Source organism: Lepus europaeus, chromosome 2 (genome assembly GCF_033115175.1).
Source record: "Lepus europaeus isolate LE1 chromosome 2, mLepTim1.pri, whole genome shotgun sequence".
In the NCBI taxonomy this organism is placed as follows: Eukaryota; Metazoa; Chordata; class Mammalia; order Lagomorpha; family Leporidae; genus Lepus; species Lepus europaeus.
Window position 1 is genome coordinate 33,002,028 of NC_084828.1, and position 21,993 is coordinate 33,024,020.

General features: G+C 38.3%; 1 protein-coding gene across 2 annotated transcripts; it reads right to left on the reverse strand.

Annotated features, from left to right (window-relative positions):
* Window positions 1-8,676: 8,676 nt before the first annotated feature.
* On the reverse strand, window positions 8,677-21,547 carry RBM11 (RNA binding motif protein 11). 2 transcript variants are annotated; one of them, XM_062175922.1, is made up of 5 exons: window positions 21,411-21,547; window positions 18,351-18,513; window positions 16,969-17,041; window positions 12,643-12,739; window positions 8,677-9,717 (listed from the first exon to the last, which is right to left on the reverse strand). In XM_062175922.1, exons 1-5 carry the CDS (start codon window positions 21,504-21,506, stop codon window positions 9,433-9,435), a joined length of 714 nt encoding a protein of 237 aa, XP_062031906.1. In that variant the 5' UTR covers window positions 21,507-21,547; the 3' UTR covers window positions 8,677-9,432. The 2 variants fall into 2 exon arrangements, with proteins under 2 accessions (XP_062031906.1, XP_062031898.1); XM_062175914.1 differs by having other exon boundaries at window positions 8,677-9,720.
* Between the last annotated feature and the right edge of the window lie 446 nt (window positions 21,548-21,993).

Here is a 21,993-nt window from a genome sequence, read left to right on the forward strand (position 1 = left end):
CTCACCAAAAAAGTTACACTCAGACTGAAAGTGACAGGATGGAAAAAGATAATCCAGGCTAACAGAAACCAAAAACAGCCATTGAAACCATCCTAATATCAGAAAAAATAGACTTTAACACAAAAACTATTAAAATAGACAAAGAAGGGCACTATATAATGATTAAGGGATCAATTCATCAGGAAGATATGACTATTATATATGTATATGCACCTAATTACAGGGCATCTGGCTATATAAAAGAAATGTTAATGGATTTAAAGGGACACATAGACTCAAATATAATAGTAATGGGGGACCTCAATACCCACTTTCAGCAATGGACAGATCAACCAGATGGAAAATCAGCAAGGAAACAACAGATTTAGTTGATACTATAGAGCAAATGGACCTAACAGATATCTACAGAGCTTTCCACCCTACAGCCACCAGATACATATTCTTCTCACCAATGCATGGAATTTGCACTAGGGATGACTACATACTAGGCCATAAAGCAAGTCCCAGCAAATTAAAAAAAATTGAAATTATAGCATGCATATTCTCTGACCACAATGGAATGAAGTTGGTAACCAACAATTCAGGAATCTCCAGAACATATGCAAACACATGGAGACTGAAAAACATGCTCCTGAACAAACAATGGATCATTGAAGAAATCAAAAGAGCAATAAAAAAATTTCTAAATGAAATAAAGACGACAATACAATACATCAAAAGTATGGGATACAGCAAAAGAAATGTTAAAAGGAAAGTTTATAGCAATTGGAGCTTACATCAAGAAATTAGAAATGCACCAAGTAAACAAGCTATCAGTGAATCTCAAGGGCTTAGAAAAACAACAGCAAACCAAACCCAAAACTAATAGGAGAAAAAAAACTAATTAAAGTTAGAGAAGAAACCAACAAAATCTAAACCAATAAAACAACACAAAGATTAGCAAAGCAAAGAGCTGTATTTTGAAAAAGAAATAAAATTGATACACCTTTGACCCAACTAACCCAAAAAAGAGGAGGGAGAAGACTCAAATTAATAAAATCAGAGTTGAAAAAGGAACTGTAATAAGAGACACCACAGAAATAAAGAGTCATCAGAAATTCTAGAAAGAGCTGTACGCCAACAAAATGGGAAACCTAGAAGAAATGGATAGATTCCTTGACACATATCACCTACCTAAATTGAGCCATGAAGACATAGAAAACATAAACAGACTAACAAACAAGACAGAACTCAAATCAGTAATAAAGACCGCCCTAGCAAAGAAAAACCCAGGACCAGTTGGCTTCACTACTGAATTCTACCAAACTTTTAAAGAACTAACTCCAATTCTCAAGCTTTTCAAAACAATCGAAATGGAGGGAATCCTCCCAAATTCTTTCTATGAAGCCAGCATCACCTTAATTCTTAAACCTGAAAAAGATACAACAGAGAAAGCGAACTACAGACCAATCTCTCTGATGAACATAGACACAAAAAACTTCTCAACAAAATACTAGCCAAATGAATCCAACAGCACATCAGAAAGATCATCTACCTGGACCAAATGAAATTTATTCCTGGCATGCAGGGATGGCTCAACATTCACAAATCAATCAATGTGATACATCACATTAAAAAAAACCTGAAGAATAAAAACTATATGATTATCTCAATAGCTGCAGAGAAAGCATTTGACAAAATACAACATCATTTCATGATGAAAACTTTAAGCAAATTAGGACTATAAGGAACATTTCTCAACACAATCAACGCAATTTATGATAAACCCACAACCAGCGTCCTATTGAATGGGGAAAAGTTCAAAGAAATCCCACTGAGATCTGGAACCAGACAAGGGTGCCCACACTCACCACTGCTTTTCAATATAGTACTTGTACATTTAGCCAAAGATATTAGACAAGAAAAAGATATCAAAGGGATACAAACTGGGAAGGAGGAAATCAAAATATTCCTATTTGGAGATAACATGATTTATACATAGGGGATCCAAGACTCAACTAAGAGACTATTGGAACTCCTAGAAGAATTTGGAAATATCTAAAGCCTTTGTATATGTAGACAATGCCACAGCTGAAGAAAGAGCTTCTAAGATCAATCTCTTTCACAATAGCTACAAAAAAATCAAATACTTTGGAATAAATTTAACCAAGGATGTCAAAGAACTCTACGATGAGAATCACAAAACATTAAAGAAAGAAATAGAAGGAGATACAAAAAAATTTGAAAAATCTTCATGTTCATGGATTGGAAGAATCAGTATCATCAAAATATCCATAGTACCGAAAATAATTTACAAACTCAATGTGATACCAATCAAAATACGAAAGACATTCTTCTCAGATATAGGAAAAATGATGTTGAAATTCATATGGAAACACAGAAGACCCCAAATAGTGCAAGAAATCTTATGAAAGAAAAACAAAGCTTGAGGCATCACAATACCAGATTTCAAGACATAGTATAGGACAGTGATAATCAAAATAGCCATTACTGTTACTAAAAAGATAGATAGACCAATAGAACAGAATAGAAATACCTGAAATCCATCCAAGCATCTACAAACAACTTATCTTTAACAAAGGAGCTAAAATCAATCCCTAGAGTAAGGACAATTTCTTCAACAAATGGTGCTGGGAAAACTGGATTGTCACATGCAGAAACAGGGAGCAAGACTTTTACCAGACACCTTTCACCAAAATCCACTTAAAATGGACTAAAGACCTAAATCTATGACCCAACACCATCAAATTATTAGAAAACATTTGGGAAACCCTACAAGACATTGACGTAGACAAATTGTTCTTGGAAAAGACCCCAGAGGCACAGGCAATCAAAGCCAAAATTAACAAATGGGATTGTATCAAATTAGGAGCTTCTGCACTGAAAAAGAGACATTTAGCAAAGTGAAGAGATAATTGACAGAATGAGAGAATATATTTGCAAACTGATAAAAGATTAATAATCAAAATATATAAAAAGATCAAAAATTAAACCACAACAAAACAAACAACCCAATTAAGAAATGGGCAAAGGACTTAATCAGGTGCTTTTCAAAAAGGAAATCCAAATGTCCAACAGACACATGAAAAAATGCTTATGATCACTAGCCATCAGATAAATGCAGATGCCAACCACAATAAGGTTTCACCTCACCCCTGTTAGAATGGATCTCATGTGGAAGTCAAAACAATAAATGCTGGCAAGGATGTGGGGTAAAAGATACCCTAATCCACTGTCGGTTGGAATGTAAACTGTTAAAGCCTCCATGGAAGACAGTATGGAAGTACCTCAGAGGTCTGAACATAAACTTTCCATATGACCCAGTTATCCCACTCCTGGGAATCTTCCCAAGAGAAATGAAATAAGCATATGAAAGATCTGTGTGTATTTCCATGTTTATTGCAGCTCATTTCACAATAGCAAAGATACAGTATCAACCCAAATGCCCATCAACTGAAGACTGGATAAAGAAATTAATGGGATATGTACACCATTGAATATATGCAGCAGTCAAAAAAAAGAGGAAGTCTGGTCATTTGCAACAAGATGAATGAAACTGGAAAACAGCATACTTAGTTTAATAAGCCAATCTCAAAGGGACAAATTCTGTAGTTCTCCCTGACCTGTGATAACTAATAGAGCACCTAAAAGGCAACATGTAGAAATGAAATTGACACTTTGAGAAGCAATGGATTTGAACAGCACTTCTCTTGACTGTTGAGGAACAGCTTTTATTCTATATTTTTGTTTATCTTCTCCTTTACAATATTTCCTTGTCTTTTTCTCTTTCATGTGAAAGAGAGGAGGAAGAGGGGAGAGAATGAGTGGGAGGGTGGTTAGGGTGGGAAGAATTACTATGTTCCTGGTGTTGTATCTATGAGATACACACAAATAAAAAAAGCATACAAAATTGTATATATGAAATACACAAAATTTGTTCTCTTTATCTAAATAAATAAAAAGGTAGCATTGATCTTAATTATATATCTCATTTAACCCAATATACTAAAATATTATATTTAATACATACTTGTTATTAAGTATATATAATTATAAGTAATACAGAATATAAAATAGAATACTATAATTGCTGTAATTATTAGTCATGTGAATCTTCCATGTGGGTGGCAGGGTCCCAAGCGCTTGGGCCATTAGCAGGGTGCTGGATCAGAGGCAGTACAGCCAGAACTTGAACTGGCACTCTGATGTAGGATGCTGGCATTGCAAATGATGGCAAATTGTGACAGATTTCTGGCTCCCTTAAATCACCTTTCCTACTGCCCATCTATTGTCAGTAAATCACAGGTCTTTGAATGTTTGTTTAGCCTCACCACCAAAATCGGTGGTTAGAATGCCACTTGCTCATTGTGGATCGGTTTCCCTAATGAACATTGCAATGAAGAAATAACGAAAATATGAACAAGGCTACATGAAAGGGTAGTGACCACTTAAAAATGGAGTGATGAGAAGTTGTCTAGAATAGCTCCTAGAGTTCTGGTTGGTAACTGTGGAGTCTGCAATGTTTCCATTATTATTAAACGGGAGGTTAGGAGAAAAATCAATGACACCATCAGCCTGGAGTAGATGGCTGCAGTAAGGGTTATTTTCCTGCTTGGGATATTACCATTTCTCTCACATGGAAATAGATGCAAAATCATTAATAGGACTCAAGTAGTTAGGTGTGTTGGATTGATCAACATTATTCATTTAAAGAATGCTTTGATGTGTTAAGCTTCTCAAGTAAAGTAACATTAATGGAGCCAATTATTTTAGGTCCAGATTCCTTGCGGTAGATTCCAGTCTACTCCGTGGAGCTCAATCCTTCCCAGGGTTTATAACACAGAGACTATATTAGTTTGTGACCTTACACACTGGTTATGCTAATTACAATGCAGAAGGTATCTGTGTTCTCTAATCCTTGTACAACCCCTTGATGGTACAAGCAGTTCATATAAGCTCAAAAGGATAGATTACCAGGAGCCAGATAGTAGACCATTTGTTCTTACTTGGTATGGCAGTTTTTCTAGCAGACAATGTAATTTTTGCAAGTTGATTATGATTGGGAATAAAGACACTTAGCCTTCAGTTAGGGCATCATGTGATCTTGTAGACTCATTCTGAAAGGGCTAAATAAGACTCATCATCTACCTTAGCAAATTTCAGGCCAAACTGGAGAGGTTGTGCCCATTGCACTTCTCTGAGTTTGAGGTAAGGAAGCAAACATTATACTTGGCTTAGAACACATTCTTTGAGCTTCCTGTGGTAAAATACTAATTCCTCAGAAATGTGTATGTTAGTGCTCATTGTCACCAAAGTCAAACTCAAGAGCCTCATGGACTTTTAATAAACAGCAAATGAATGACAGACTTATTTCTTATGTAATTGATATAGGTAGGAGAAAGCAAGCTCAGTCAGGTTTGACTTGGACAGACAGCTAAGGACAGGGGATGCATAGAGTGGAGGGTGGCCTCTGCCTCTGGTTATTAACAACACGAGGGCCTGAAGAAGTACAGGGAATATGCCTTCCACAAAGGGTGTGCTCTCAAGACACATTCTTGGCAAAAAACCAGAAAGATAATAAATGAAAGCCTATGGTCATAAGCTGGCATGCCCAAGGCCATGAACAATAAGTGAAGAGGGGACTCGTTAAAGCGTAGTTAACACATCTGGAGACTGAGACTGACCAAATGAGAGGAATGGGGGATAAGAAGGCAGGACAGTTGGACCGAAAAACAAAATATGAATCCTAGGTTACTATTGACAAAGGGCCCTGTGCAAATTTTTCAGAAGGTATGAAACCCCTTGATCATGTCCTTTCAATGGCTTTTTTTCTTTTTTTTTTTTTTTTTTGCTGAGAAAAGCCCCTCTTGGCTGCTTTCCCAGGAGTTTCCAGTCTCTTTCATGTCAAAAGCCTTGCTTCACTCTTCACTGTGTCCATGATCTTCATTTTTCTTCTGCATGAAACAACGAACCCAAGTGGCTAGGAGCATTGGCTTACACCTGCTTCATAACTAGCTTTATTGGGCTGGATAGGAATATAGCTAGAATGTGACCATTGCACAGGACCTGAACATCGCTTAAAGATTTCTTGCAGGTGCTTTTAATAATGATCACATTCAAGGGGCCGATAGTTTTCTTCCAGAGTTCCCTCCTAGGGATAGGGATGACGGAGAACCAAAGAGTCAAACCACTAATGTAGGTACACCCACTTGACCACTTCTTTCCTGAGCCATAGTTATCTTCAAGGGGCATACAACCAGCCTCTAAACTTGTAAAGGGTGATGTAACTAAGTAACTGGTGTCATTTCTATGTTTTCATTCTGTTCATATTGCCAACACATGAGCCTATTTTCATTTCTTTAAGTGTCTGACATCAAAAATGATCCATTTTGATTGAAGCAAGTAAGTGGGATATGAATTCTCTGTAAGCCACTGAGGTAGGGTCATTATTGCTCAATAACAGAACGCTGGCTCCACTCCTGATCCAGCTCCCTGAGAGTGGGCTGTGAAAAGCAGCGAAGGATGGCTTGAATGTTTAGGTGCCTGCCACCCACATGGGAGATCCCTTAATAAGTAGCTACTGGCGTTAGCCTGGCTCAGCCCTGGCTGTTAGGGCAATCTGGGGAGTGAACTAGCAGATGGAAGATCTCTCTCTCTCTCTTTCTCTCTCTGTAACTCTTTCAAAATAAATAAATCACACACACACCCCAAAAGACAAATAGAACATTGCCCAAAACTGGACACAAGGGACATATTTCAGGAGAAAAATTAGGGTAAAATGGAGTGAATCTGCAGTGGTAATGAGATGCCCAAGTAGGCAGTAGAGAAAAATATCTGGGGATATATTTTGGAAGCATTAGCAAGAGTGAGAAAGCTCACTTTCCAATCCCCTATCAGTTTATTAGTATTTAACCATAAATGGAAGATGCTGATATGTTACTATACATGGTTTTTGTTCCTATACAGTAATAAAAAAGTTATAATTCTTAATTCTTCCTTTCATTAAGCTCTAAGCAGGTAATCCAAAATAATTCTACCAGAATTTTAATATTCATGTCACAATAGTGCCTGTCCTATAACTAAATTTAGTTGAGGGCTGGCGCTGCGGCTCACTAGGCTAATCCTCCGCCTGCAGCGCCGGCACCCAGGGTTCTAGTCCTGGTTGGGTGCCGTTTCTGTCCTGGTTGCTCCTCTTCCAGGCCAGCTCTCTGCTGTGGCCCGGGAGTGCAGTGGAGGATGGTCCAGGTCCTTGGGCCCTGCACTTGCATGGGAGACCAGGAGGAAGCCCCTGGCTCCTGGCTTCGGATTGGCGCAGCGCTGGCCGTGGCGGCCATTTGGGGGGTGAACCAACGGAAAAGGAAGACCTTTCTCTCTGTCTCTCTCTAACTCTGCCTGTCATAAAAAAAAAAAAAAAAAAAAAGAAAGAAAGAAAAAAAAGAAAAAATTAGTTGAGATTTTAAAGGTGATACCCTTGTCTACGTAGCACACATTTGAAACGACAGCTCAGGTTGTGTCAGATTTCAAGGACTTGTTTGGCACTGTATCTTTTTGACCAACTTTAACAGTTCTTTTATTTTACCATGACCTGAATTACAGAAATTCAATTAAAAAAGCCAGATTAGTGAACATGAGAATATCTAAAATGTCTGATTTTGTTTTCAAATTTCAAGTTTCTTCTAGCATTTGAAGTAAAATATATACATATGTACTTAAAATAAATAGATTTTAGAGAACTAAAATTGGGGAACAAAAAAAGACAAAAAATTTTAATGATTCTTAAATATGTAGCACAGGAAAAACAAAAAACTGAAATTTATGTAAGACTATGGTAGATACAAACAGCTTGAGAGAAGTTTTAAATTTTTAAGTATGAATGACATACTTAAACAGGTGAATTTCCAAGCCTTCTAGTTGGTTTACTTGTTAAAGATCAGCTGGAAGTGATGGAAAGAGTAATACATATTTTCTGTAGTTTTTACATTGTACTGTAGTTCATGTAATACTATTTCAAGATAATTTCCTTACAAACTTAAGCTACTCTTGATTGTTAAGAGACATATACACATTTCCTGTATGAATCACAATGAAATCATTTAAGGATAAGTTAAACAGTGTTAAAGAAAATGCTGATAAAGTTAATGTGTTCAAAGATATATTACTTTCTAATTACACAGCAACATATTTTTCTCTTTAAGATCATTCTAAATTACAAAGATGTGAATTTAGAAAGAAAAACTTCATCTTTTTGGATTTGAATATCTGAACATGAAAAGATAAAGTTACATAATGCAGATTTTAGCTTGTCATTAAGATTAGATGGGAATAGACTAATATTTTCTTTAAAACCACTAGTTTGTATTTTTATAATCAAGAATTCAGTTATTCTGTTTGTTAAAAATGTATCTCTATTCTTTTAAATAATAAATACTTAAAAAGTACTATGCAACATGCAAAAAAATATTCAACCATTGTTTTTCCTATAGACATGGTTCACCTCATGACTCTTTCAATTAGCATAGTAATTATATTTATGTATAAGCATAAAATTATGAAAATGACTAATTTTATATGTAGTCTATTTATCTTCTAAGATAAATGAACCAAAATTGGGAACTGCATATGAACAACAGTTATTAAATATCATACATTAATGAAATATCATATTATTCCATTTACCTGTTCACTATCAAGATTAAATTGTTAAGTATATTCTCTCAAACTCTCCTTGCAAAAGAGGCGAACATAAATACAACACAACTAATATTCATGATATACAATTAATAAGTAAGAAGATGCAGGTATCCCTGTGTGTATAAAATCACATGGAAGGGAAATGACCTAAAAGCTAGTTCTATGATAATTATCTTTCCTTTGGTATTATAGTCCTAAATCCTAGTTTTATGAAATAAAACTGCAGGAGAGAAAGGCCCAGAACCAACATATTGAGACATAAAAAATAAAGTGTTTTTAACAAAGTCTGCTTATTCTGTCTCTAATAGTAACAACACGTAACTTTTAAATATCTGCACAAATTTCTTTCAGAAAATCCACTGCTCCATAACTAATCTCAATGTATCTGTAGCTGAGCATTTTAGATGATAATTTAGGGAGGATGGTTCCTGGTTTGCAAATGTATAGTAAACATCTTTGGAAGAACAGTTTACAGACTTTCATAATCAATTCTAAAAATTCTATGAAGTGCATTCCTAGTTGATAATCGGTCAAAAATATCACAACAAATAGAAAAAAGTAATACATTACATTGCCTTTACAAAGCTTCTGTCATTCAAGGAAAATACCGAATAGTCAGATATATCATAGTGTTATATATTTCAAAAATGACAAGCCAGCCATGAAACTGGTTATTGGATAGAATACAGTTTTTGTAAGAGAATTAAAATGTGGGCAGGCACATTTCATTTGAAGGTCATGCTAATATTTTTTCTTCTTCTTACACTTCCGGAACTTCTGGCTGTATTCATTTCCTCTGCTGTTTTCCGTGCTGCTCTCACTGTCACTGGGTGGTTTTTGCCTCTTTCGTTTACTCAGCTGATAGAGGTCAGAGTCACTTGGTTGCTGGAGAGTCCATTCGTAAGAGCTGGGGCCAGCCTCCAGGTCTGGAACATGACTGAGTGAGGAAGACCCGGGCGCGCTGCTCGGAAGCGGGGCTGTCATCTCATAGTAAGGAAGCTGCGGCGCTGGATTATGTGCGAACCACTGCTGTGGAAAAAGACAGCCATCTACCCAACAAACCCAGAAAGCTGAGACAAGCTTACCAGCTCACGTGCTTTATACAAATAGCCATGAGCAGACCACCAGACAGTATAGCTATCTTCGTGAAGACAGACACTGACTTTTCATGGTAGGGATGTAGGAGTTTCCTTAAATGGCTAACATAGTTTGTATCTTTTTTTTTTTTAATTTTTTTTTTTTTTTTTGACAGGCAGAGTGGACAGTGAGAGAGAGAGACAGAGAGAAAGGTCTTCCTTTGCCGTTGGTTCACCCTCCAATGGCCGCCGCGGCTGGCACGCTGCAGCTGGCGCACCGCGCTGATCCGAAGGCAGGAGCCAGGGGCTTATCCTGGTCTCCCATGGGGTGCAGGGCCCAAGCACTTGGGCCGTCCTCCACTGCACTCCCTGGCCACAGCAGAGAGCTGGCCTGGAAGAAGGGCAACCAGGACAGAATCGGTGCCCCAACCGGGACTAGAACTCGGTGTGCCGGCGCCGCAAGGCAGAGGATTAGCCTATTGAGCCGCGGCGCCGGCCCATAGTTTGTATCTTAATGCAGTATATGTTAGCCCTGTACAACAGAAATAATGCAAAATACCTATGTGGTTTGAAAACTTCTAATAGCATATTAGATAATATGTATGTAACCAATTATATGATTATAGATAATATGTATGTAATAATTAATGTGTATGTAACTAATATTTAACCCATATGAAATTATGAGATGTTTTACCTTTATTTTCACACAAAGCCTTCAACTATGGTATGTATTTAATATTACAGCACAACTCAATTTGGATGCTAAAACTTGATTAGACTTTAATTATAAAATTTAAAGTTGAAAAGTATATTAATATACCCAAGTAATTTCATATTTACTTAAAAAATTTTCCAGTAACTGAACCAAGTATAAATTTTTAAATTTTAATTTAAATTAATTGAAATTAAATAAGAATTTAAAACTCAGCCCCAAAGGTACATAAATGGTCCCATATTAGTACAACACAGGTACTGACTATTAAAGAAAGAGAGATTTTTTTTTTCTACAAAACAAGTCCTTAACTCGAATTTCTAACTATTTGAAGCAGTTCAAAGGATACTGAAAATATGATGAAAATCCCCTTTTCTCAACCAGAAGATAAAAATTGCTGGGAAGAAGTCTGTGACGGTTTCAGGTCAGAAGTGGTTGTTTATTGGTACTTTACTGTAATTAAAAAAACTTTTCCAAGAGGCAAAGTTATCATTTTACCAAAAAATTTCTTTGTTTAAAAATTGAAAATGGGATTCAAAAAATCTAAAATTTTTATCTATAAAATAAGGAGTTCAAAGGAAAAAAAGAAGTTCTTGTTTAACAACAAAAACCACCACTAAGACATCCAGGGGCAGGTGCTATGGTGCAACAGGTTAAGCTACTGTTTGGAATGCCCACAGCCCTTACTGGGGTACTGGTTTGAGTTCCAGCTACTCCGCACTTCCTATCCAACTTCCTATTTAACATTCCTTGGAGGATGTTAAATGATGATAGCCCCAGTACCCAGTGTGTGCATTGCATGCAGGAGATCTGGACGCAGTTCCTGGCTGCTGGCTTCCACTCAGCCTGGCCCAGACTGTTGTGGGTATTTGGTGAGTGAACCTGCAGATGGAAGATTCTCTCTCTCTCTCTTTCTTTCTTTCTTTCTTGCCCTCTGCCTTTCAAGAAAGCAAATAAGTCTTTAGAAAGAAATTCTAAACCAGGGGTAGGCATTTGGCACTGGAGTTAAGTTGCTGCTTGGGATTCCAACATCCTGCATCAGAGTGCTTAGAATGGTGACTTGCTTTGATTTCTACTGCAGTTCCCTACTACTGTGCCTGGAAGGCAACAGATGATGGCTTGGGTTCCTGCCACCAATGTGGGAGCCTGGGGGAGAGTTCCTGGCTCCTGCTTTGACCTGTCCAAGCTCTGGCTGTTGTGGGTATTTGGGGAGTGAACCACTGGATGGAAGATCTCGATTTCTCCCACTTCCCTGCCTCTGCTTTCCAAATAAATAAATAAAAAATGAAACTTTAAACATAAATAAACTTGTCTTTAAAATTTTTTTCTAGACCAGAACCAAATTTTGAGATTCTCAAAAAGTAATGTAGCTTATCTATGGAGAACTGTCACAGTTTTGTCTTTAAAAAGAGAAATTTTTTTAAACAACCTATGTCCAATAGCAATCTATCCGTTATTGATGCTATCATATAAAAATATTTCACTAAGTAAAATCATTCTTTTTTTTTTTTTAATTTTTGACAGGCAGAGTGGACAGTGAGAAAGAGAGACAGAGAGAAAGGTCTTTCTTTGCCGTTGGTTCACCCTCCAATGGCCGCCACGGCTGGTGCGCTGCGGCCGGCGCACCGTGCTGATCCGAAGCCAGGAGCCAGGTGCTTCTCCTGGTCTCCCATGGGGTGCAGGGCTAAAGCGCCTGGGCCATCCTCCACTGCACTCCTGGGTCACAGCAGAGAGCTGGCCTGGAAGAGGGGCAACTGGGACAGAATCCGGAACCCCGATCAGGACTAGAACCCGGTGTGCCGGCGCTGCAAGGTGGAGGATTAGTCTACTGAGCCGCGGCGCGGGCCGAAATCATTCAATTCTAAAACCATCGTTTAATGCAGTCATTTAAATGAGAACTCTCGACTCAGGATGCATTTGAACCACAGTGTTGAATCACTACCATCTGGCCTTTGCTGCTGCTGCACTGGCTGCCTGGTAAGGTACTGTGTGCGGGATTTAAGTGATTGTGTTAGCGCAGTGCATTACCAGGCCCAGTCTCAGGGCATCGTTTGCCTTCAACCTAGATTAAGATTTGAGCATCAAATGTTACAGATGGCGTTCATGTTCTTCATAGTTTGCATCATATTACAAACTGAGCCAAATGCATTTCAAACTCACCATCTTCTGAAAGAAAAAGGATTCTTGAGGCACAGCAGCATTATTAACTGGAAAAAATTGCATGGGAAAGGACGATCTGCCCATCATTTCTTCATTCCTTTGGGGAAGTAAGAGAAGAAGCAACACTATGTTAAAATTATTATGTACCAATGGCATTTTTTCTCTTAAGAAAGATAGATTTTGATAAAGAGCCTCTCTGATAGCATTTACTTGAGATTAATTAAATACCTTAAATGCAACACACAAATAGTCAATTACAGGGCAAGATGGTGATATAACCCAAATTACATACTTACTTATTAGAAAATAAAATCTCAAATATTAACAGCCACATTTTACAGGAAAATGTTGGACAATATTATATTTATATAAAAACAATGAATACTTAGATATTGAGAAAAGCAAATAATTAATGATCACCAAGGGCACACTTTTTCTCCAGACATAGAGAATACAAAAAAAAGTGAAATTTTCATCAATTTATATTCAAATATATTTTTATGTTTAATGATAAACATTATGCTCTTTCCCAAATAGACTGCTGATGTTAACAAGTGCATCTGCTTGCTGATGTATTCCACACATCAAGATCAAAAATTGCTAATTAAAAACTGAGTTGTTCCAAAGTTTCATTTATAAGGGTAATATTTGTTTCTGTGGAAATGGTCAGTAAATGTCAATGTTACCAATACTGGCTAGATTTTATTGCTACTTTTCAATAGTCTACTTGCTCCATAGTTTGTCATATGTTTACTGTTAGGGCTACCAATCCTTAGGATAGGAAATGGAGAGGCAGGTAGAAGCAAAGATGATAGAGAATAAGCGAAAGGAGTCAGATGAACAGTCAGATCTCACTTCATTTCTAAGTGGTGAGAGTATTACCATAGAAGCCAGGGGAAACATGCATTCCATGAAGGAAGGATATGTACAATTTTAATGTGTCAATTAAAAATAAATATGTAGTAATAAAAGAAAGGAATTTGACAAGTGTCTGTTGTTAAAGAGCAATACACTGAACAAGCATTGAGACCACCACACTGTTGGTCAGAGATTCCTATAACCTTCAAAGAGCAGTTTCCATGTAACAATAGAGTTGAGAAGTGAGTGGGAAGAAAAGATACGATGGGTGAAGATTTTTCAGTGTGAGGAAGCAGAAAAATATCACAGCCTTATTTGGAGATAGGGTTCAGAGAGATCAGAATGTGTGTTGGGGAAGTACTGGCAAAAAAAAAATATGAAATTCTGAACGATGTTATAGAGTGGGGAAGATGCAACTTGGAAGCACAGGTGGTGAAACTAGCACCATTATGTTAACAGCAGGAGAGTCTCTAAAGCCGCCATCTTCTGTGAATCTTGGGGCATACGTGGCTGTCTGCCTGGAGGAGACACGTACAATCAGGAACTCTTATGGACTGAAGTGTTACCCCCAAAGTTAGCTGTTCATATCTTAACCCCCAGTTTCTGAGAATGTGACATTATTTGGAAACATGGCCACTACGGATGTCATTAAATAAGACAAGGTCATATTGGAGCACGATGGGCCTTTAATCCAATATGGCTGGTGTCCTGAAAAGAGGAAATTTGGAGAGCATTGCACACTGTCAGAACACCAAATGAAGAGAAAGGCAGAAATTGCAGTAATGCTGCTACTAGCCAAGTAATACAGGATTGCCATTGAACCACCAAACTAGGGAAGAGGCAATGGAGTAGATTCTTCCACACAGCTGTCAGAAAGAACCAATCCTTCTGACACTTTCATCTTGGACATTTAGCCTCCAGGACTATGAAACAATAAATTTCTCTTCCTTATGCCTTGTGTTTCTGGTATAGGTTAAGTTTCCCTTTGGAACCAAAAGTGTTTCAGATTTCAGATGTTTTCAGATTTTATGATATTTACATAAATTTTACCAGGTAGACATTACTAATTCTAAAATCTAAAATCTGGAATGCTACAAAATCTAAAACTTTTCAAGCATCAAAATTTGATTATGGAACATTTCAGATTTCCAATTTTTGGATTAAGGATGCTCAGCCTCTATTTTACTACACCAATCTGAGAAAACTAACACAGAAACTATATTCATTGAAAGTAGAAGGTATAAGAGTCAAAAAGAAGCCCAAAACCTCAATTCCAAGGAAGACTAAAGACTAAGATATTATAAGGACACCATTTTTCTCTGTGTGTCATTTGTAGGACTTGATAACCTATTCTCATACTTCCTCTATAGTTTAATAAATATCTGCAGAATAAAGTACTGTGAATGAAATGTAGTATCAAGCAACATACATATAACTGAGTACTGAAATCTGTGATGATTTAGAAACAGTGTATTAAACAACAGTAGAGAATGTGAGGATTTTACTGCCATCTTATAGTGCCCATCTAGACTTTTTTCCTTTGCTTAAATCCTACTAACATCTTGTTCCTAACACCTGAGGGAAAAAAGGTATATTTTCCACTGAAAAAACAGTGGAAGGTCTTATATCAAACATGGCTCAACCCATAAGTCTACACTGCTTTGCTGAGCAGAGTGGTAACTCCTCCCCTTTTCTGCAAGCATACTGTTGAACACTTACTATGTGGCCAGCATTTTAAGCATTTTGCCTTTATTAGAAAATTTGACTTTCACTGTAAATTTTTCAGGTATTATCTTCCTTTGAGAGATGGGGGCATAGAGAAGACAAAGAACTTGAGCAGAATCACACTGTTAATGAAATGGCAGGGGCAGAATTTAAATTCAGGCCATCTCATTCCAGTATCTACGTTCTTCACGTCTTCTGAATTCACTGATACAGAAATACTGAGGAGCATGAAGATGTGGAGCACGCTGTGTTCTGTCTGGGGTATGACACTTCTCCAAAAGCTAAGCCACTCTCCCATGCTTAGGATGCTAATATGATGAACAGGGTTGGGAGGTGCTGCTATTTTTAGTTACCCTGATAATATTCAGTTCTGCTGTAGAAGACAAGAAAACAAACAGGATGGATGAAACACCTAAGAAATACTTAGTGTAAGTAGGCTAGTAGTTTATGTGATAGTGATAAAACTGTGGTAGGGGTAAGAATAAGCAAGTAACCTGTAAGACATGGGCAGTATTCATATTATGTGTTAAATATAAATAGTAAATAAGTTACTTTCCCATAAAATATGCAGATTCCTTATCCTTATCTTCTAAGATAGACTGAATAGAAAATATGATGGAAATAAATAGGACTGCTACTTTCAGGTGCAATGGGGAAATACCAAGATCTGATAATCATAAGATAGAGCAGACAGACAATATAGTTAAGCAAATAGGAGTGTACTTATGGATAGAATGAATACCAAGATCTGATTATGGCAGCTCTGGGCTAAAAGCTGTGCCCCTCTTCTTGTTTTCACTCTGCCAGCTAAATTTGGATAAAACTAGCAGCCATCTAGCAGGCAACCTAGCAAGCTGCTTCTGTGGCCAGGTGTAACTGCCCTTACGACTTACTGAGAGAACAAGTGAGTCAGCTTAGTTCTGGGAACATCCCTTCTGACTGGATACCCTATCTTGACTTCAACTCCTCTCCTCACAACCATGCTACCAACGCGGAAGGCTGAGGCAGCAGAGAAACAGGGCATGTGATTATTAGTGTGACCAGAGCTCAGCTAGTAGTCCCCTCTGCCCACCCGCACCCTACTGAAAGTGTGCTAACCTCTCTCTTTCCTCTTACTTTCCATTGTGTCATTTAAATGGGCTTCATAAAGTGTGATTTGAACATGTTAATTTAATTGGAAAGCCTTTCTGTTCAATGACCTCCGGAGAGTTTGCCATATAGTGCATTTGGAAGCTACTGCTGCATGGAGAAATGAGGCTATATGGATTTCTAGAATATTTCGGAAAATTAACAGAGAAGTTCTAAAAATATTAAAATAAATAGTTAAACAGCTTAATCTCAGAAGTCTTAGTTTCAAGGCTAGCATATTATCACCCATTTGACCTTGAAGACTGGTTAACATTTACATCTGTATGCACTCAAATAGAAAATATGGTGACAGTATCTCTATAATCCATCACACTAAGACCTTGTATACTTAAACGATTTAGTAACTATAAAAAGCAAATCAAAAACTATAAAGAACATGATGAATGCAAATCTCTCCCACCTACTACTGAAAATATTAAGGGTGACATTTAATGAAAGTATTTCCTGTCACTTTTCATGAGGTCAGGAGAAAATGAATTCCTTAATTTTTTTCTATGTCTAAATAGTAAAGTTTTATAATACCTCAGAATATATATATGTATATATATATATATTTATTGTTTTACCTTTATGAAAAATGTATTTTTTAATTACCTGTAGCTATGTGAATTTATCTTAACACAGTTCTCAAAACTTTGGTTAGCTGGTTCAGAAGAGCGTGAACTTCCTTTAAAAGAAATAAAAGAATAGTTTATGGTGAATTTTTTGGAGTTCTAATATTAAACTATAAACTAACTGAAATCATTTAGCATTGAGTATTGATTTAAAAATCCCATGTTGATGTTAGATGTATTCACATCAGATTTTCAAGTAATATTTACAGATTACATATATTACTATAAATGAATTAATTATAATCAAGCTTTGTCCAAAGCCATGGTCAGATACAGGAGTCCATAAGAATTATGCTAACTTGAGTATATGTGAATATAAGATATGTGGAGTAATTTTGTTCCACACATTGAACAAAAATGGCAACAATCTATATTACTTTCCTCCAGCATAGAAGATCTGAGTTTTTAAGATTGCACACGCAAAAGACAATTCTATTTTATAAAGGACGCATCAGAATGTACCATGTCCTGGCTGATTTCTACCAGCCTGCGTGAGATAACTGGACAGTACCAGACAGTATGAAATAATCAGATACTTTTTAAAAATGCAAAGAGAAGCACTTTTCTTTTGTTGAGGGCATTGTGTTTATTATTCTTATATGTTTGCTTTTAGCATAGGAAGAGTAATGACAAACAAACCAGCGATACAATCAGTAAGCTTGAACCATTTAGGGGAGGCAACAGAAGTATCACAATGATTACCACATATACTCTATCAGTTTCCTGAAATGTGAAAGCATGAGAATAATAGTACAACGTTCTCTGGGCTTCTACTCATAGATGATCAGTTCCGGTTGTGTGTGCAGGAGAAGGAGTTTGGGACCATTCATGTCAGGACATTTTCTTTCACCACTGGTAAGGGTTATGCTACTGCTGGTAAGGGTTATGCTACTGCCACTTTGCCCTTAGAGGTTCCGGTCTAGAGCAACAGGCATAGGACAGTTTCTCCAGAAGAAGGAATTATGCATCCACTGTATCTTCCAAGTAGTAGATTTCTAATATCATGTATTGTCAGTGACACAAATATCAGCAAGTAGCCTCTCTACAAAAGCTAGAGTTCTATATCCCAGATCACTTATATTTGCTCAAATTACAAGAGCCAAGAGCAACCATCAAAGCTACTTGCTGGCGGATTCTAAAAGAGAACATTTCACATTTTAATCTAGAAGAAACTCTATAGGGTTAGCAATGCAATTGGCAATGTATTCTGAGAAAACTTAACAGCGATCACACAGAGACTGTTTTTTGTTGTTGTTGTTTGTTTTCCAGGTTTTATTCTATGTGGATAGCAAAATGCCTCGACTTCTGAGAACAGCAGCAATCACAATACACACTTGAAGGTTCATCAGTGATAGGACCTACCAAATCGATATTGCACATTAATTGGTCTTCCATATAAACGAATTCCATTCAGCAAAGCTATGGCATAAGACACTGATTCTGGGTGTTTAAAGCAGACAAATCCAAAAGACTTCGGCTTTCCTTCTCTGTCTTTGCATATAGTCACTTTGGTTAGTGGCCCAGCCTATAAGAAACTTAAAAATTATTTTCTCATAAATCCAAAGATTTTTTTTTACAATCAGATAAATCAAGCACATTTAACTTTGGACTAAAACAATCTTGTCAGTAATGCATATTCCTAATAATAATTACCATACTTTCTCATAGTTTCACTCATTTTCTGGTTCATCGAAGAAACATTCATGGCAGTAAGAACATATGCTAGGTGATAGCTTCAAATCTTAAAAGGAAAAGAATGATAGGCTGCCCTATTGTCAGATTTAACAAATTAATTTAGAGAGCATTTAAATCTAAGATTAAAATACTATTCCGTCTCCACACACATTAAGTGTTGAATGCTGGGGGAGATGTGGCGCAGTGGGTTAAAGCCTCTTCGGCCTGCAGTGTCAGCAGGTTCGAGTCCCGGCTGCTCTATTTCTGATCCAGCTCCCCACTATTGCACCTGGGAGAGCAGTGGAGGATGGCCCAAGTCCTTGGGCCCCTGCACCCACGTGGGAGACCCAGAAGAAACTCCTGGCTCCTGGCTTCGGATTGGCTCAGCTTTGGCCTTTGTAGTCATTTGGGGAGTGAACCAGTGGATGAAGATCTCTCTCTCCCTCTGTGTCTCTTTTTCTGTAACTCTGTCTTCAAATAAATAAAAAAAATAAATCTTTAAAAAAAGTGTTTAATGCAAATATAAGTTGGAATGATGAATTCAATGTTGGTTGTTCTCAAAAAAAAAGAATAAAAACTGGCAACATTATACTATTAATATTATTATTATTGCCAAGAAGAAAAAAAAATATTTACAATAGAAACTAAATTTATCATGAATTTTGACCTAGTAATCCTACTGGGTAAATATTCCCAAATGAAAAATGGGAACCCTTATACACTGTTGGTGGGAATGTAAATTAGTGCAATCACCGGGGAAAAGAGTATGATTTTTTAAAAAACTAGAAAAAGACTTGCTATTTGATCCAGTAATCTTACTGCTGGGTATACACCCAAAAGACTTGAACACAATGTATCAAAGAGATATGTGTACCACCATGCTCATAGAAGCATGTGTCCAAAATCAAATGGAAGGTGTCCAACATCAAATGAATGGGTAGAGACAATGTGATATATTCAAACCGGATTCAGAAACACCAATACCCCATGTTCTCCCTTATATGTAGGAGCTGAAATTATAAAGAAAGAAGAAATGTCTGTGTGTATCAGCACTGCTGCAAATACAGTTTTGTAAAATGCTGCTTTATCTCTTTGACAAACCAGTGGTTAAGAATATTATACTAGTATAGTTTTAGTGATATGTGATTACTTTAGATTTACTGTATACGCGTGAAATGGCCATGTCTCTGTTTGATTATTGTTTATAGCTGTTGTCTATTTTCCCACTAAAGTCTTTTTACTTGTTAAACTTCTTATTCAGTAAAGTATTAAGCCTTTTTCCTGTAATGCAAATTTAAAATATGCTACCTCAAAAACTAAAAACAGAAAGGGAGAAGGAACTAGGTTGGGAGGGAGAAAAGGGATGGGAGGGAGGGAGAGGGAAGGGAAAACTATTATGTTCTTAGAATTGTATCTACAAATCACATTGAATTTGTTAAAAACTAATTAAAAAGTAAAAAAAAAAAAAAAGAACCCCTTTCACCTCTGGCACTCATACTCAATCTATAAGTTTAGCTTTGCAATTGTCTCTCTTGGGATTTTACCTTATTTTGATGGAGGAAGTTAATCTTGATTTCTCTTGATGTTTGTGTTATTAACAATTGTACAAATTGAATGCTGTTAATTTGAAAACCCAAAATTTGGAATTCCAGAGCATTTCCAATTTTTCAGATTTTGAATTAGTGATACTCAATCTGTAAAGTATTTGCAAATATTAAAATAAAATCCAGAATCATAAACACATCAGGTCCCAAGTATTTCAGATAAGGGAAACTCAACCAGTATTAGTAGCAGCAGCAGGAGTAGGAGCAGCAGAGACCAGCAGTAAGGGCAGGCTCAGCTCTCTCAGCCATTTTCCTTAGACCAGCTGATTATTTTATTTCCCTTAGACCAGCTCAGGTATTCCTCTCAATCACATCACACTGTCCACAGTATTCCTCTCAGCTGACATTTGAAGAAAGTGGCCAAAGTCACATTGCTGACTTCAGAGCTCCCAGTCCAAATCACTTTTCTACAGTACGCTTTTGTACATGCTTTTGTACATTCCTCTAAATCACAGTAATTACCTTTGGCTCCCTTTTTAGGAAGATCAAGGAGCGTGTGTTACATTTGTATGGCCAGAACTGGATTAAGGACCCCTCTTGAGCAAGTGAGACCTAGGTGACTACAACAGGTGAGTGTGTTTACAAGACTTGGGGAGGCTTCACCGGGGAGGTGGGAGGTCTCAAGAAAAGTTTCCCAAGATTCTTTTATACGAAATAAAGCGCCTTGGCCACGGGAGCAACTGGTCCCAGCCATGCCACACTGGCAGCTCCACCACCTCAAACCTCGTTTATCATGCTAGAATAAACATACTCCCAGCGTCAAAGGGCCTGGGCGATGACTAATGTATAATGGACCATTTCAAAAGCTACGCCTCCCGTGTCGCGGAGGTAAGGGGCACGGGTGCTCACTGACCTGGGAGAAGACGGAGGCAGGGCTGCGGTCTGCCCGGCCCCAGGGCCCCCACCGCCCAGCGGCCCCCTGGGGGGTCGGAGGACCCAGCTAGTGACCGCCGGTGTTCCACAGCGGGGATGCGGATAAAGATGGGGCTGGGGCTCAGGCTAAGCCACTCCGCGCCCCCGGGAGACAGGTCCACCCACACCCAATTAATCAGAAACCGAGCACAGGAGGGCGCGGACAGGGGCCGGGCTCCCGGGGGGCCAGGTGAGCTCCACCCCTCCTGCGCCCCTTCCCCGCCGACGGTACCTGAAGGAACAGCTCGTACAGAATCTCCTCCCGCACGCGGGCCTCTAAATTGCCCACAAACACCGTCCTGTCGGCCTCCTCCTGGGCAGGGAACATCCCTCCGCTGCGGGCCCCAGGATGGAGGAGGCGCCAAGACCCCGCCCCCTCGGCCGGCTTCTCCGCGCCGCCCGGGCGGAGGGGGCGGGACCGGCGCCGAGCGCGCGCGTGCGCGGGGGCGGGGCGAGGCTGCCGGGCACGCCCCCAGCGCCCCGCGGGAACCGCCCACCGTCCAGGCTGAGGAGGTGAGAGGCAGGTCAGGGTACCTGGGTGGACCCTCTGCTTCTGGCTGACCCTTTGTTGTCTCTGGCACTTCGTTAGTTGATTTTTAATGTATTTGAGCGATGTTTTAAAGAAAATGACCACAGAGAATATTTAAGATACTGCTGGTATAACCTCAGCGGAGAAGCTCCTGGGCTAGTGAGCGAAGGTTAGGTTTGTCTCCAAAGGGTAAAGGAGTAAATCACTAATATTGTGTAATTAGACTATTCATAACCAGGCTTTGTAAGAATGAATACCTGCAGGGGCCGGCGCCCTGGCGTAGTGG

What these genes read in the sequence shown, in the direction of transcription:
- RBM11 (XM_062175914.1), bottom strand. Translation starts at nt 21,506, where the DNA reads ATGTTCCCTGCCCAGGAGGAGGCCGACAGGACGGTGTTTGTGGGCAAT. An exon ending in TGTACGAGCTGTTCCTTCAG is followed by an intron (nt 18,514 to 21,410) that starts GTACCGTCGGCG and finishes AGTTTCTTATAG; the next exon opens with GCTGGGCCACTAACCAAAGT. An exon ending in TAATGTGCAATATCGATTTG is followed by an intron (nt 17,042 to 18,350) that starts GTAGGTCCTATC and finishes TTTCTTTTAAAG; the next exon opens with GAAGTTCACGCTCTTCTGAA.